This window comes from Siphateles boraxobius, unplaced genomic scaffold, assembly GCF_051911475.1.
Source record: "Siphateles boraxobius isolate OS27281-9 unplaced genomic scaffold, OSU_SipBor_1 1, whole genome shotgun sequence".
Lineage (NCBI taxonomy): Eukaryota > Metazoa > Chordata > Actinopteri > Cypriniformes > Leuciscidae > Siphateles > Siphateles boraxobius.
The window spans coordinates 29,776,273-29,790,897 of record NW_027508699.1 but is presented as its reverse complement, the minus strand read 5'-3'; the positions used below and the strand labels follow the sequence as shown (position 1 = coordinate 29,790,897).

The 14,625-nt window shown below is 36.2% G+C and overlaps 2 protein-coding genes across 6 annotated transcripts; one reads left to right on the top strand and one right to left on the bottom strand.

The window, feature by feature from the left end:
- Positions 1-920: 920 nt before the first annotated feature.
- Positions 921-8,692, bottom strand: parp2 (poly (ADP-ribose) polymerase 2). Of its 4 annotated transcripts, none has more exons than XM_077232526.1 (18): positions 8,568-8,692; positions 8,223-8,311; positions 7,743-7,943; positions 7,488-7,658; positions 7,164-7,237; positions 6,673-6,723; positions 6,221-6,317; positions 6,046-6,121; positions 5,858-5,960; positions 5,601-5,751; positions 5,354-5,492; positions 4,384-4,447; positions 4,061-4,195; positions 3,811-3,938; positions 3,540-3,639; positions 3,306-3,404; positions 1,416-1,540; positions 921-1,327 (listed from the first exon to the last, which is right to left on the bottom strand). In XM_077232526.1, the coding sequence occupies exons 2-18, from the start codon at positions 8,293-8,295 to the stop codon at positions 1,168-1,170; spliced, it is 1,947 nt and encodes a 648-aa protein (XP_077088641.1). In that variant the 5' UTR covers positions 8,296-8,311; positions 8,568-8,692; the 3' UTR covers positions 921-1,167. The 4 variants fall into 4 exon arrangements, with proteins under 4 accessions (XP_077088641.1, XP_077088643.1, XP_077088642.1 ...); XM_077232528.1 differs by having other exon boundaries at positions 7,164-7,234; XM_077232527.1 differs by lacking the exon at positions 8,568-8,692 and adding an exon at positions 8,523-8,541.
- On the top strand, positions 8,647-13,611 carry mettl17 (methyltransferase like 17). 2 transcript variants are annotated; one of them, XM_077232531.1, is made up of 14 exons: positions 8,647-8,873; positions 9,971-10,109; positions 10,251-10,400; positions 10,474-10,561; positions 10,654-10,735; positions 10,811-10,884; positions 11,226-11,320; positions 11,403-11,473; positions 11,569-11,676; positions 12,094-12,162; positions 12,306-12,356; positions 12,457-12,549; positions 12,736-12,935; positions 13,077-13,611. In XM_077232531.1, the coding sequence occupies exons 1-14, from the start codon at positions 8,796-8,798 to the stop codon at positions 13,168-13,170; spliced, it is 1,392 nt and encodes a 463-aa protein (XP_077088646.1). In that variant the 5' UTR covers positions 8,647-8,795; the 3' UTR covers positions 13,171-13,611. The 2 variants fall into 2 exon arrangements, with proteins under 2 accessions (XP_077088646.1, XP_077088647.1); XM_077232532.1 differs by having other exon boundaries at positions 8,668-9,192.
- Positions 13,612-14,625: the final 1,014 nt, after the last annotated feature.

Genomic DNA, 14,625 nt, shown 5'->3' with positions numbered 1-14,625 from the left:
TAAAGCCAGTGTAAAACAAAGGTCAGGCTTTAAACATTAATACATGAAAAATATTTAGATGTGTTCACTTGTTCATCTAATAATTGATCAGTGAACTATAAACACTGTGATAACCCTCTGCAGCAAAATGAATGAACCCTTCTACTGTGATGATGCGCTTCCGCAGTTATCAACAACGCAAATCCAGTCGTTTATATGTATAAAAAAAATGTATTTATTTTTTTATTGTTATTATTATTATTTAGCACGCTATATACTTTGTTTTATATTAACTTGCCAGTTAAAAGTAACACTGCCACAAGGGTGTTTCTTATACAGTGGTGAATGGAGTGATGGCAAATTTAACAAAATTCTCATTTCTAACTGCTGTAATCTATCTCATTTTCCCCTCTTTTGGAATGTGAAAACATCTTTTTTTCTTTCTTTCTTTTTTTTTGCTTTTGGAGCAAATGGGAACTTCTGCTTCTACTAGACCAAGAGACAGTTTTTCCACATTAAATAATGCATTCTGGTGCTTAAATCTCCAAGCAACAAATTATTGACATTTGCTTCGTGGTAATCCACTCATTTTCTATATCAAATGCATTGGTTTGAGCTACTCCAACACAACAGGTTTTAATCATTTCTAGTTTTTAACCTAAGTAAATACTGTTCTTTTCTATTCATCTGACTTTCTATTCAAAAAATCCTGTGTCAATTGCTCATACAAGCATTCTTATGCAAATTAAACTGAAAGTGATATTTACATCAGAAATATCAGTTTACACAGATTCAAAACCCATGAATGAGGCCCACTCAACGCCATTTCAAATCAGCACACACAAACACAAAGCATGACATTTAAAGACTTACAATGTAAATACTACATTTATGATAATCTTTCTCATCTTACACTAATCAAAAATAAAATCACAACAGTATATCAGTAGAAAATATATTTAATTATTATTTATTTCTATTAATAATTGCAGTATTCCATTTATGTTAATAGAAATTACCAATATCAGCTTCAGGTTGTAACTGGAGATAAAACGGACATTAACAGAACAATATACCATTTTTTTGAAAGTCAAATTCATGAAATATGAGCTACATACTATAGTGTAGGTCCTTCACCTCAGACTGTAAAGACTGTCAGTGTGCTTAATGTAAAGAACCCCCTCAGCCTCACCACAGCGAAGAGAAGTTAAACTGAACTCGGAGGAGGTACCTCATCCGTACCTGAGCAGGGTTATAAACAACGTACTCGTTGTAAAGGAGAGAGTAACCTCCTTTCTGCCCCACCCCAGTCTTCACTGAGGGCCCCATGGGTACGCTCACACCATCCCTGAGAGAGAACGAGGGACATTTTCAGTACAGCAATTATGACTTAAACATTTAAAATATAAAATGGAAAAATTGAAATGTCATCTCACAATGCAACATAGTTATTTGGGTCGGGTGCAGTCTGCCCCAGGCCTTTTATGCTATGTTTGCCAGAAGGCAGTTTGTCAGCACTGTAATCCGCATCCAAAAGTTCTTTACTATCCCCAAGGGCAACCTGTGTTGCGGAAAAGTGAGCAAAATAACATATCTCTGAAATTAATTATCCAACACTTAAATAGATTTTAATTATTTTTAGCTTTTACATCTTTAAAATAATTGTAAATCACTTTTTTTAAACTATTATTACTTACTCAAATAAGCATTCCAAATAAATGCTGTTCTTTTCTATTTATATAACTTTCTATTCATCAAGCACCACAACACATTGACTCAAACACATTTCCGATATTTCAATTTACATTACAGCACAACGTTTACATGCAACCACATAATTTGTTAGTAATCGGATTGACGGCTCAATCGGAATGAAAAGCCTTCATGCAAACACCTTGTGTCGATCCCATTGAAAGGGGTGTGCCACAGTGAGGCTCTGTGACTAGAGACACTTATTTTGTAAAATTACTCTCATTATGACACTGGACTGAGAACATACATGCATACATACACTTTTCGTTCTAACATCATAACACATTATCGGTTTAGCGCAAATTTTAACACCAGTTAACACAGATATGTGTGTGTCCCTGATTGTCTATTGTTTAATGTTGTTCCTGTCCTCACCATGTCCTTTTTCTTTAATTTAACATTTAGTGAGTCATTAATTTCACTGTTGATTTATGTATTGTGTTATGTTAAGAAGTCAAACAAGACCGGTAACCATGTTAAACGTTTATTGTTTTCAGTTAACCACTTACATAATATAAAGTCACATTTAAGTACTGGAACATTTTCTCATACCAAACAGACAAACACGATTACAGTAACTGCCACCATTTTTGAATATCTCTTTCCCGCCAATAGAAGGCATAGTTAATTGACGACGACACCTTGCACACGGTCTCTCGCTCGCTTACCTCTCTGCCATGATAATTATAAGCATGTAATTTCAGTCTATGCTTGTGACATAAACGCGCAATCCGATCACTTGTTTAGCGTTCATGTAAACACTACATTCATTAAAACATGAAGTTGTGCATGTAAACTTGCACCTCCCTGCCCCAACTGTTTTCTGCAGCAACCCAGCACTTTAAGTATTATTTATCCTGGCTGAAGCACTTTTGTTTCAATCTATAATAATAAAATCAGCCTATGTTACAGTTTAAAAATATAGATATTAATAATAAGTTGAGAGTCTTATGTTTATTTGATGATGATTTTACATTTCTTGTTTGTAGGAAGGCTAAATACAAATAAAAGGTGAACATTTATTTGTACCGTTTTTATTTCTAAAATATATAATTTTATAGGAAGAGGTTTCATAGACGTGGCAAATTCATTTTTCAGAAGTTTGTAAGTACAGACATCTGTTGTGGGCGTATGTTTTTTTCTTTTTTTGTTCTTCCTTGTCATTTGCCACCTTTGCAGTATTTTGCTTTACTTCAGGGATGGGCAACTTCGGTACTGGAGGGCCACTGTCCTGCAGAGTTTAGCTCCAACCCTGACAAAAACTATTTTCTAGTAATCCTGAAAACATTGATTAGCTTGTTCAGGTGTGTTTAATTAGGGTTGGAGCTAAACTGTGCAGGACAGTTGCCCTCCAGGACCGAAGTTGCCCATCCCTGCTTTACTTCATCTATGACAAAGAGCCATCCACTTTTGCATTGCGCGTTTGTGTGTTTTGGGGTCGGAGTAATGAAGGGAGGGGTGTGTTTGTTTGGGTTGATTTCAAATATCAACAGTGTTTCTTAGAAATCACTTACTTCACCTTTAAGCAAAATGGGAGCAGATTTTTTTTATGTTTAGATAAAAAAAAAACCAACCTCGCTTAGCAACAAGAGTCCCTGGTTGTTCTTCTGATTGGCAAAGCAGTAATTGGCACTTTTAGATGACATGTCAGCAAAATAGATCCCCTTACCAAACTAGATGAGGAGGAAAAGTTTGGAAAAAAAAAAACGAAAGAAAAATAGATTGGTTACAGATGTCTAGTAGACAAAGACTGATTTAGAATTATTCTATTGATAATATTTGTGTGATTCAGTATCTGTTGGTTTCACCATGTATCCGGTCACAGGAGCCTCTGGAGGGGCCACTCGCAGCCCCTGACTCAGGATCCCCACCCAGTTCATCAGACGAGAGCCATGCCACAGGAGCATCCTGTATCCACACACAAAAACAACTTCTACTATCTGAAACACATGGTAAAATTGTCTTAATCTATTAAAATCAGATGAGGCGCACACACTAGACCAGAATCTAAGGGACCGGCTGTTTAAAAAGCCTGACCGCCTGAGTGATAAAGTGTAATTGAGGAAGGTGGTTTGGTACTTGTTTTCCAGCTCAGAGTTGAAGCTGTCCTTCTCGCCCTCTCTCTCCACAGCAAAGACGTCCAGAATAGTCATTGTGTAGTCGGTATGGGTGGGTGCATGAGTGGACACAAGATACTTCTCTATAACCTACATGTGCAAAATTACATATTTTAAAATCGACTAGTCAAATTTTTAACATCCACCATGCAAGATTTTACTATTAAGATTCTATTTCAACCATAAATGTGTTAAGTCCCCATGTACTGTACCTTGTATTCATTGCAGTGAGAATCCAGTGGCTCCAGACGACACTGTAGAGAGCGATAATGTCTGTCCAAAGGATGCTCATCAGTCTGAACACTAGACTGAACCATTTTCACTGCTATCTGAATGTCACTTAGAGCCTAAAAGACAGAAAACAATGACAGAATTTTCTTTTTTGAGTGTGAATTATTCCTTATCGTCTGTCAAATTTGACTATAAATATAGAATTCTGTGAGAAAGCAGTGAAATGTAAATTGCAAATCACTTCTACCCATTCAGTATCAACAATGCTTTCCCTATAAGGAGAGCAGCGATTACAATTTCACACCTCAAGCAAAGCGATTTTCTCCTTTAACTCATCCTCTGTGCGTATTATGGGTGGTGTCTTCAACCTAAATGAGGATCGGGCAGTCAAGAACCACAAAAATACACACACACACAAACACAGGTAAATGTAAAATCTGAGTCATTAAGTTATTATAAAAATAAGTCTTGTATGCTCACCAAGGCTGCATTAATTTGATTAAAAATACAGCAAACAGTAAAACTGTGGAATTTTATTACAATTTAAAAGAACTGTTTTCTATATTTTAAATGTATTCCTCTGATGGCAAAGCAACAATTAAGTCCCTGATATCCTTCAAGCGAAATTAAAGAATGAACTGCTGTGACATAATTTAGAGCAAATTCAGGCCGAAACAAAGTTCACTTTGGGAGTTCGAAACAGCTTGCCAAAATGAACTTTCTGGAAAAGTTTGCTACAGCTGTTAAACAACTTAGTACTACCATTGGTCCAAAATGAAGTTGAACTTCTGATGAAATGAGACACTGTCACACTGACACTGTTTTTCATGTTTAATACGGTAAAGCTGCTATTGCTGCTCCCGTATCCCGAACTTCGTTTTAATCCTAACCAAAGAACAAAAAAGAATTTCGCTGTGAGTTTATCGGGGCCTTTACTCCAGTCTTCAGTGTCATACGATCCTTCAGAAATCATACTTGTATGCTGATTTGGTTCTCAAGAAACATTTCTTATTATTATCAATATCAATGCTGAAAACAGTTGTGCTGCTTAATATTTGTGGAAATCTTGATACATTTTTTTTCAGGATTCTCAGAATAGAAAGTTCCAGAATAAAAACCAGCATTTTATTTTGTATTTGAAATAGAAAACTTTGGTAACATTATAAAGTACTTGCTGTCACTTTAGATCAAATTAATGCATCCTTGCTGAATAAAAGTATTAACAAAATTTTTAATCGTACTGACCCCAAACTTTTGAACGTAGTGCAACTTACCCAAAGTCATGGGGAATACGAGTGTAAAACTGGTTGCAAGCATCCAAGAGTTCTTTATTACTCTTCTTCTTCTTTAAACATTCTTCAATTATCTTCAAGGAGGCAAAGCCAGCTCTTATTTGCTCTGTAGTTAGTTTTCCTTTAGGGAAAATTAAAATCAATTATTTGTTTCATTTGCAATCTTCATCATGAAGAATGTGCTAAATTATTTTCTTCATCAGTTTGGTACACAAATGCACACACTCACCAAGCGGGGCTTTTTTGGTATCAAACTTCATCTCAAGCACATACTCCTCCATGGCTTTGAGGTCACATATAAGCTCTAGTAGAGACTGGACGTTGCTGTTCAGTTGGCAGGGTTTTTGAAGTGGGGAGGATACCACAGCCTTGTCCTTCTCCTGGTGAAAGGAAAAAATAGGTCTTAATATGACTATAAAATTAAAAAATTAATTAAACATAAATGCTATGTAGAACAATGGATTGGGCACAAAAGTGTATTTTTACCTTGTCTTCAGTGCTGTAATCTACAAACAGCATGTCATATTTTCCTGCAACTTTCTCAAAATGTGCTCGATGCTCCCACTCATTTTTGGTCTTGTCAAAGAATCTGAATATAAGCAGATTATATGCCGATTCATCCACTCGTATATGAGGAAATAACATTGATGATATAAAGTAAAAGATAAACTTACTTCTTTTTGAAGGTGTCTTTGGCCTGAGTTAGATTCCCCCCACAGTTAACTAAGCTGTTCTGTCCTACTTTACCAACTAAAGAAAAAAACAACAAGAACATGGATAATAATAATAAAACATCATGATAACAAAGGTCAGCCTGGTAAAGACCATCTGAGGTGTTTCTGCACATACCTCGTCCCCACCGCATCCAAACACTGTAGGCTTTTGCACTGTCATCCTGAAGAAGCTGGATCAGGTAATATTTGTTATTGTTGAACTGAAGATTAGTCTGTAACACAGGAGTAAAATTCAAATATGTCATACAATGTCCAAAAAAAACCTATCATGGTTCCCAGAAAACTGAGACAACTTTTTTCCAAATCATCATATTAGAATGATTTCTGAAAGATCATATGACACTGAAGACTGAAGTAATGATGCTGAAAATTCAGCTTTGCATCACAGTAATAAATTACATTTTAAAATGTATCAAAATAGATCAATTTATTTTAAATTGTAATAATATTACAGTTTTTTACTATATTTTTGTTCAAATAAATGTAGCCTTGGTTAGTATAAGAGACTTCCAAAAACACTAAAAAATCCAAACTTTTGAACAGTAATGTAACATCTTCAATATTCACCTGATTCAGCATAACGTCATACACATCGGCACCCTCGTTGTAGACGTGGGCCTGTGAATAACCAAAGAAAAGAAATCTAATCAGAAGAATGCATTAAAGCAAACAAAGTCTGTCCTGAGGAAAGGGAAAGATTACAAAACAGTTAGTCAAATGCTATACAGCAATATAATTTTGCGTGACCCTATAGATCTTATGCACCAGAGAAACAAGCGTGCAGCCATATTTAGAATTTTTTTTATTGAACTCCCGTCTTTGTGGTAGCTCTGTATATTTCTTTGGCATAGCTGTCTAAGAGTAATTAGCTGGTGAAGTGGATTTAACTGAAGTTACAATGAGCATTGTAATGTTTGAAGAAGATGTCATAACAAATATCAGTAGAAGATTTTAAAACGATCGGTTCATGCATTCTATAAGCAAACCGGAAGCCAAAACACAACGAGTGCAGCGCTGAAAAGGGGCTACATAAAGTCTATTACATATATGGGAATTACCGTTGCAATTTTAGCCTTGCATTCCGGATCAACTGGGGCTTTTCCCTTCATAACCACCGTCTTTACAACCTCTTCTTAAAAACAGGAGGAAAAAAACAACAGGTAAAATCAATCTGAAAAGTCAATTATGTAACAAAATGTGATGCATTTGTGTGACAAAAAAAATGTAGGACAGGATATATTTTTTTTTAATTGAAAGAGTTGTGGAAGGTGTCTTAATTTGAAAGGAGATTGAAGGATAGGGGTTGAAAATAAATAAGAGGGACTGGTAACATCAGACCAAAATGAAAGTTGAGGGAACTTAATATATTAGGGAAGCATCACCTTCACATTCCTCTTTTGCAACGGGGTTGGCTTTGTTCACCCTTTGACTCCTCCCTTCTCTGCGTCTCTTGGAAACGGGTTGCTCCTCTTCCTCCTCTTTCTCTTCTTTAACCAGAAGAACAGCTGCAGCTCCATTATTACCATTCAAAGCATCCCCTTCATTCAGATCTTCTGCAATACAGCAAATACTGCTATTAGTTTTCTGTTCCAGATACTGATGCATAATCAGATGCTAATACACACAGGCGTACCAACCTGACTTCACTTTCTGAAGGCGTATTTTTCGTTTGTACTTAGTGACAGTGTTAGTTTGAGTCATTTTCACAAGATCCACTTCATAACCAGGTCCAAGTGCTAGTGACACCGACTTTTCTCCAGCCTGTTTTGCTGTATCCAGCTGGACACAGACAGCTGGAGGATATGGTTCCCACTCATCATCCCCCTTCCACTGCCAAACTGGAAAGAATAAAAACTTGATTCAGATAATCACTCCTATGTAAAAATATGAAAATCTAAACCTAAACCAGTGTCACACCTATACAGATAAAGTCATTTAGAGATTGTATTCAATCAAATTGGTATGGCTGTGCTATACGCACTTAAATACATTTATTTAGAAAATCGTTTAGTGTGAATGGGCAATGTTTGTTACTTCAGTGCGTGACTCACAGACTTTAACTGCTGATTGTGAAACTTTGAGCTGTTTTGGCATGTTCACTGAAAGTGAATTCAAACCTGTCTTTGTCTCTGACGCTTCACTGCCTGAATCGGCCACAGACTTGCCCCGGCAACTCCTTGTTCGTCGCATGCTTTCAATAAAACTGCTAAAATGAGAGGAAACGTTTATAGTAAATGTCAGCAAAGGTTCACGTATCAGTATGAGGTAAACTCAATTATTCAGATAGGACATGTGTAAATGAGTCTGTATTCACTTCCTCATTCTCGTCTACGTTAACGTTACATGGGACACAGCCATGGATATGGCGCCAAAACAATTTAATAAAAACGTTTGAACAAAACATACGGTAAAGTCACAATTTTTCTAATAATCACAAGATTGAAATGGTTTTCAACACCAACCTGGAAGATTTTGATTGGCGCCAAAAGTATACTACCTAGGACCTGTTGTCTAGGAACGAATTGTTCACAGTTTCTTTCTACACGGATTTATTTTGAAGTCGTGTTGCCGACGAGCACATGAGCAGGCGACCGTACATACTGACCGATGTTAACAAATAGTGACTGGAAACGGCGTTAAATTAATGCAGTATCTAATTTGTTGTTGTGTGTAGTAATTGTAAATAAAACATGTTTTTACTTGGCAGCCGAATTTATGTCAAATGTTCAAGATGCCATTTTGCTTTATGTTTGAGAGAACCGCAACGGGTGAGTTAATCCGTCACTTATCATAATGATGATTACTTACACAATAAAATATATTACTCGGCAAAAGAGCGGAGGGAGAGTAGTCTGAATTGGGTTCTAGCAGCTTGTGCTAGCTCACACATTGAACTCATTCGCCAGCCGCGAGTGTTTCCAAGTCAGCGGAGATCGCATCAGTTGATTTGCTGTAATTTGCGCATATATCAACGTCTTGTGCGAGATAACACCGCGCTGTGACCCGTGTTTTCTGTGCACTCGCTCATCTATTCAGATGATGTCCTGCAAGGACAGCGTTTGGCTCCTTTCTCAGACCTTCCCCGAGGTGAATAGACGAGTGACGAGCACTCAGCGTGTAACCTCTACAGTGAGCTTCCTGCCGCTGCGATTTTAATGCCTATGTAGCTTCCGTTTTATAACATCCGATTATTGCTGGTCGTTTAAATAATGGTAAGGGGTGGTAACAATTCTAAAATGACTTTTTTTTTCTTGTTCGATTAAAATAGTTTCTTGACAAAAGTTATTTTTTGTTGACGAAACGTTTTGTTTGAACGAGTAAATCTCAGTAAAACAATTAAAGATTGAGAATATGTTAATTACTGCGCAGTGATTGGTTAAACTTGTGATTGGTCCTGTATGTGGCCTGTTAGGTATATATGTGAGGTATACACACTAAAAAAAGACATATGTATATATATAAAGGATCAAAGTATAAAGGATATATTATATATCCTGAAGAAGGCTGTGTAGCCGAGTTATTTAAAATTGATTTGTAGCCCAGTTAATTAAAAGCTTTTTACTTTCACCACAAAAGTGCCTTGGAGTATTTCATCTTTATAATTTGATGTTTACCTCCAGTTTATCCAGTTAGCACCAGTGGCTATGTAAAGACACCCGTGTAGCACTCGGTGTTTTTGTTGTTTTGTAAAAACTTATTTTAAAAAGTATTTTATTACAGCAAGTTCCCAAGGAAACATTTCTCATTTTCATTTAGTTTAACTCAATGTACTAAAAATTACTAAAACAAAAACTATAAGGACTTTTAGGCATTTTTTTTTTTTTTAGCATTTACATTCTTTCTTCCTTTTTTTTTTTTTTTTAAGTGTCAGAGTTCTGCAGCAACTCTGGAACAGGCCGACTTCTTGAAAGGTGCTCCTCATCGAAAACACCCCGGTGTGACAAACCTCAAAACAGTGCGCCTACCGGAAAAACTGCAGGTAGCAGCACAATCCGTCCTACAAAGTAAGTTAACATGGATCTACCAGTCTATATTTTAGCGTCTTGAGCATTCAAATTAGTCTGTGTTCCGAAATCCACAAATCAATCACATATCGCTATAGTTGTGTGTGTAATTGCTCTTATATGCCTTTATTTGATATTTAGAGGCAGATGTAAAAAGTCTGACAGAAAGGGCACATAAGCTGTCCAACTTCCTTTGGAGTAGGAAGCGAGCGATAGAAACCTCACAACTCAGGGAGAAAGCCACCCTTCTTGAGAGGACATTTTTGGAGAAAGAGGGGGATATCCATAAAGGTGAATTATAGATGTGATAGACTCTACACTGAAGAGTGTAAATAAAACAGTTATTATTAAATATTTCCTTCAGATGGCAATGACCACAAACTAGAGGCTCGAATAAAAAACAGAGTATTATCTGAACTGAGAAGAACAACATACCACAGGACTCCTCTAAGGTACAAATACATAATCTGTATTAAACATTTGTCATAGAATGGGACTGTGAGGTTTTGTGTGTTTTATTGGATAACTCTGGATTTTTTTCAAGGTACAATGAAGATCTTGGGTTGGTGTTTATGGCTGCTAGACTAGCAGGTGGTTATGCTGCTGTCCTCAGAGCATTAAATGAGGTATTTAATGCAAATTTTAACAGTATTTTCATTGCATTTTTCTGTCGTAAACAGTCTTTCTGATATACATCTTAGATTAAGAAGAGAGAGCCTTTATTTGTACCATATTCTCTAATGGACTTTGGATCAGGACTCGGAACAGGTACATGGTGAGTATGATTTAGATATTCATATTTTAATATTCTAAAGTGAAAAGAACATTGGGGGCATATAAATAGGATTGATTTATCGTGGTATTTATTAACTTGCTTTGAAAGATGCATGTTTTAATTGTGTATCAATTAGTGAATTGGTATCATATTTTCCTCGGTAGGTACTATGTACATGTACAGTCTATGTACTTATTATAACAATTACAATAACTGGTTTATAACTAGGGACTAACCCTGAACCTACCTCTAAACCTAACCTTAACCCATGTAGTTACATTATGTTACCAGTATGTACACATACTGTAAAATAAAGTGAAACCTTTTATTCTTTCACTCAGGGCATCACACTCACTCTGGGGAGACTCTCTGAAGGAGTATGTTTGTGTAGACAGCTCTGGAGACATGAACACCTTGGCAGAACAACTTCTTAGAGGTAAGGTCATTGAGTCGAACTTTTAAGCAACGTGTTATATAAACAGATCTACAGAAAAAAAGTGTTCGTTTGTACCAAACAGGGGGCAGTGAGATGGATAACCCAGTAATCCAGCAAGTATATTTCCGCCAGTTCCTCCCTGTTTCTCCTAAGGTATCTTCAGCTGACATCCATAATTGAATTTATTTGCCCAAATGATACATTGCTTTTACACAACTGAATAAAACGAATGTATTTCCTTTCCACAGGTGCAGTTTGATCTTGTGGTAGCCGCTTTCTCTTTGTCAGAACTGGCCAATCTGAACGAGCGACTGAATGTTATTTTCACACTTTGGAGAAAAACCAACTCCTACCTTGTGAGTGATTATGCTCGAGTTGTTCTTATTGATTAAACTAATTTAATAAATTATGGAACTGTGACATTGAATATAGTTTTTTTTTTTTACTGTCTTGCAGTTTTGTTAAATAAAACTACTAAAAATATTTTTGTTAATCGAAATAAAGTTGAAATCAAATCAAATAATAAAATTTGGAAGTGTAGTTTAATTTTCAGTGAATTACTGAAACTAAAACTGAAATAAAAATAAATCAAAGCTAAATAGAAATATGACAAAAACACTTAACAAAATTACTAGAATTAAAATGAAAACTGAAAATATAAAAATAGGAGCTAATTAAAAATATTAATAAATACTTTAAATAAATATTGCTAAAGTAACTGCTATCTAAACAGAATTATGTTTTCCTAATGCAGTTCTTGATACTTTGTACAGGTATTGGTGGAGAATGGAACCAAGGATGGCCATCAAATCTTAATGGAGGCTAGAGACGCTATACTTAACGTATGATCTTAGTTTTTTACTGTATGTCAAATTGCTAAAATATTTCTTTCTGTTTGAAGTGGTAGTGATAGAACTGCATCTTTCAGAAATCTTCAGACAGTGTCTGATGTAATTTCTCTCAAAACTTTGCTGTATAACTATAGAGAGAAGAGGAGGTACAGCATGACTCGAGGAGACCATCTATATTTGCTCCTGTAGGTTGATATATCATTGAAACCATCCTTATTTGTTCCATTAATATGATAAACTGATATGTGGCTGACAATATCTACTGCTGGGTTTCATTTTGAACAGTGCACTCATGAGCTGCCTTGTCCCAAGATGATCAAGCGACCTGTAGTACCTTGTAACTTCACTCAGTTCTACTATTCTCTGCCCTTACCTCAGGTATGTTCAAAACTGTGTTCAAGCAGTTGTCTTTCGAATTGTGACATTCGTCTTGAATAACTTAATTTTTGTTCTGTAGTTTTCATAAGATGTCAACATTTTGGATATTTATAAAGTAGTTATGGATGGTTGTATAATCCAATATATATTTCTCTCCCACATCTCTATATGAATCAATCATTACAGAGCCAAGAGAGGCAGCAGGAGAAGTTCAGTTTCCTGATTATATCCAGGTCCGATGGAGAGAAGGCTCAGGAGACTGAGCACTGGGACATGGCCAGACTGATCGCACAAGTCCGTCGCCGACCCAGACATGTTCAGTGTCAGCTGTGCTGCGCCAATGGAGAACTCAAACAACTCGCTGTTACAGCCCGTCATCATGGAAAGTATGTTATGATTTCATTTAATAGATCTCTACTTGCATTTTAAGTGAATCACCTCCTTCTATACGACTACCTCTGTTATGTTATGCAGGTGGAGATCATACAGGTTGTTTTAACAAGGATTTTTGTTGTCCATTTTAACAGGGACATGTACAGATGTGCTCGTAGCAGTGAGTGGGGAGATCTCCTGCCAATATTTCATGCAGAAGATTCCAATGAAAATGACGAGACTCAATGAGGCTACTACGATAATCTGTTGATGCAGTGTTTTTGGATTACAGTTGGATTTTTGTAATGTTTCTTTCCAAATACACTAGTTGATCAATGCAACCTGTTTGTGATTTGCTAATGCACTGAACCCAATGCTCACTATTCACCAGTATCAAAGTCCAAAATACAAATTAAAGTCATGATAATTGAAGCTGCGATAGTTCTTCCCTACTGTGACATGTATTGAAGTGAAACAGCTTCTGAACAAGAAGGGCGGGACTTGGTTTTGTCCATCGGAAATTGAATTGATGGTTGTGTTTGCTAATGTAGTGATCTCATGACAGGTTGTCCCGCTCTTGCACCAGTAAACACGTCATCAGAGAAAAGAAGAGACAAGAGGGAAGGAAACTTATTTTGATTAAATATGATGAGGGAACATAAATAAAAAATAAATAAAAGATATTGTGCATATTGTGCTCGGATAAATAATTTATAACAATTATTCCATAAAAATAAAAAAATTCCATTTTGATTTCATGGTCAATAAAGTTATTCATAATAATGTATAATTCCTCTCAAGGCAGAGCTAACAGCAGTATACTGTATACCATATACTATAATAAACCCATACATAGGTGTGGTTTCACAGACAGGGCTTGGATTAAATCAGGATTAGACCTTAGTTGAATTAGGACATTTATGTAGGGGCTAGTCTATGAAACCAGGCAATAATAATAATGCATATTCATTTCTAAAAGAGCGGAGGGAGAGTAGTCTGAATTGGGTTCTAGCAGTTTGTGCTAGCTCACACATTGAACTCATTCGCCAGCCGCGAGTGTTTCCAAGTCAGCGGAGATCGCATCAGTTGATTTGCTGTAATGTGCGCATATATCAACGTCTTGTGCGAGAGAACACCGCGCTGTGACCCGTGTTTTCTGTGCACTCGCTCATCTATTCAGATGATGTCCTGCAAGGACAGCGTTTGGCTCTTGTCTCAGACCTTCCCCGAGGTGAATAGACGAGTGACGAGCACTCAGCATGTAACCTCTACAGTGAGCTTCCTGCCGCTGTAATTCAATGCGTAGAATGCGAGTTCTTTATATCCTCCCTACCGAACAATAATTTACATAGATGGTGAGTCATTTACGTAATAGGAAGTAAAACATTTATAAAACGTAAAGTTACGAAACATTTCAGGAACTAATTTTACCAAATAACTGTTATTTCGTTTGTTATAATATAGATGGTACACGAAACTCGGTAGAACATTCAAGGTGGTGTTTATGTAAATTGTTTCGCAGTGATTGGGTAGTTGAGGTGACGTGTCCTTCGACCTTTTTCATATGTATTTGGAATGTAATTCATACATTCATATCATTCATATGATTCATACAATTCATATCATTCATAATGTAATTGTGTATTTTATTAGGAAAATACCATTTACACAAACCAAATTCCTACATTCTACATATTTAAAATT

Excerpts from the sequence above, each read along its gene's own strand:
- parp2 (XM_077232526.1), bottom strand. The coding sequence starts at position 8,295 with ATGCGACGAACAAGGAGTTGCCGGGGCAAGTCTGTGGCCGATTCAGGC. Across the intron at positions 4,196-4,383 it reads AGAAAATCGCTTTGCTTGAG|GCTCTAAGTGACATTCAGAT; the intron begins GTGTGAAATTGT and ends TCTGTCTTTTAG. Across the intron at positions 3,405-3,539 it reads CTCCTGTGACCGGATACATG|TTTGGTAAGGGGATCTATTT; the intron begins GTGAAACCAACA and ends CTCCTCATCTAG.
- mettl17 (XM_077232531.1), top strand. The coding sequence starts at position 8,796 with ATGTTTTTACTTGGCAGCCGAATTTATGTCAAATGTTCAAGATGCCAT. Across the intron at positions 10,401-10,473 it reads AGAGGGGGATATCCATAAAG|ATGGCAATGACCACAAACTA; the intron begins GTGAATTATAGA and ends TATTTCCTTCAG. Across the intron at positions 10,736-10,810 it reads TCCTCAGAGCATTAAATGAG|ATTAAGAAGAGAGAGCCTTT; the intron begins GTATTTAATGCA and ends TATACATCTTAG.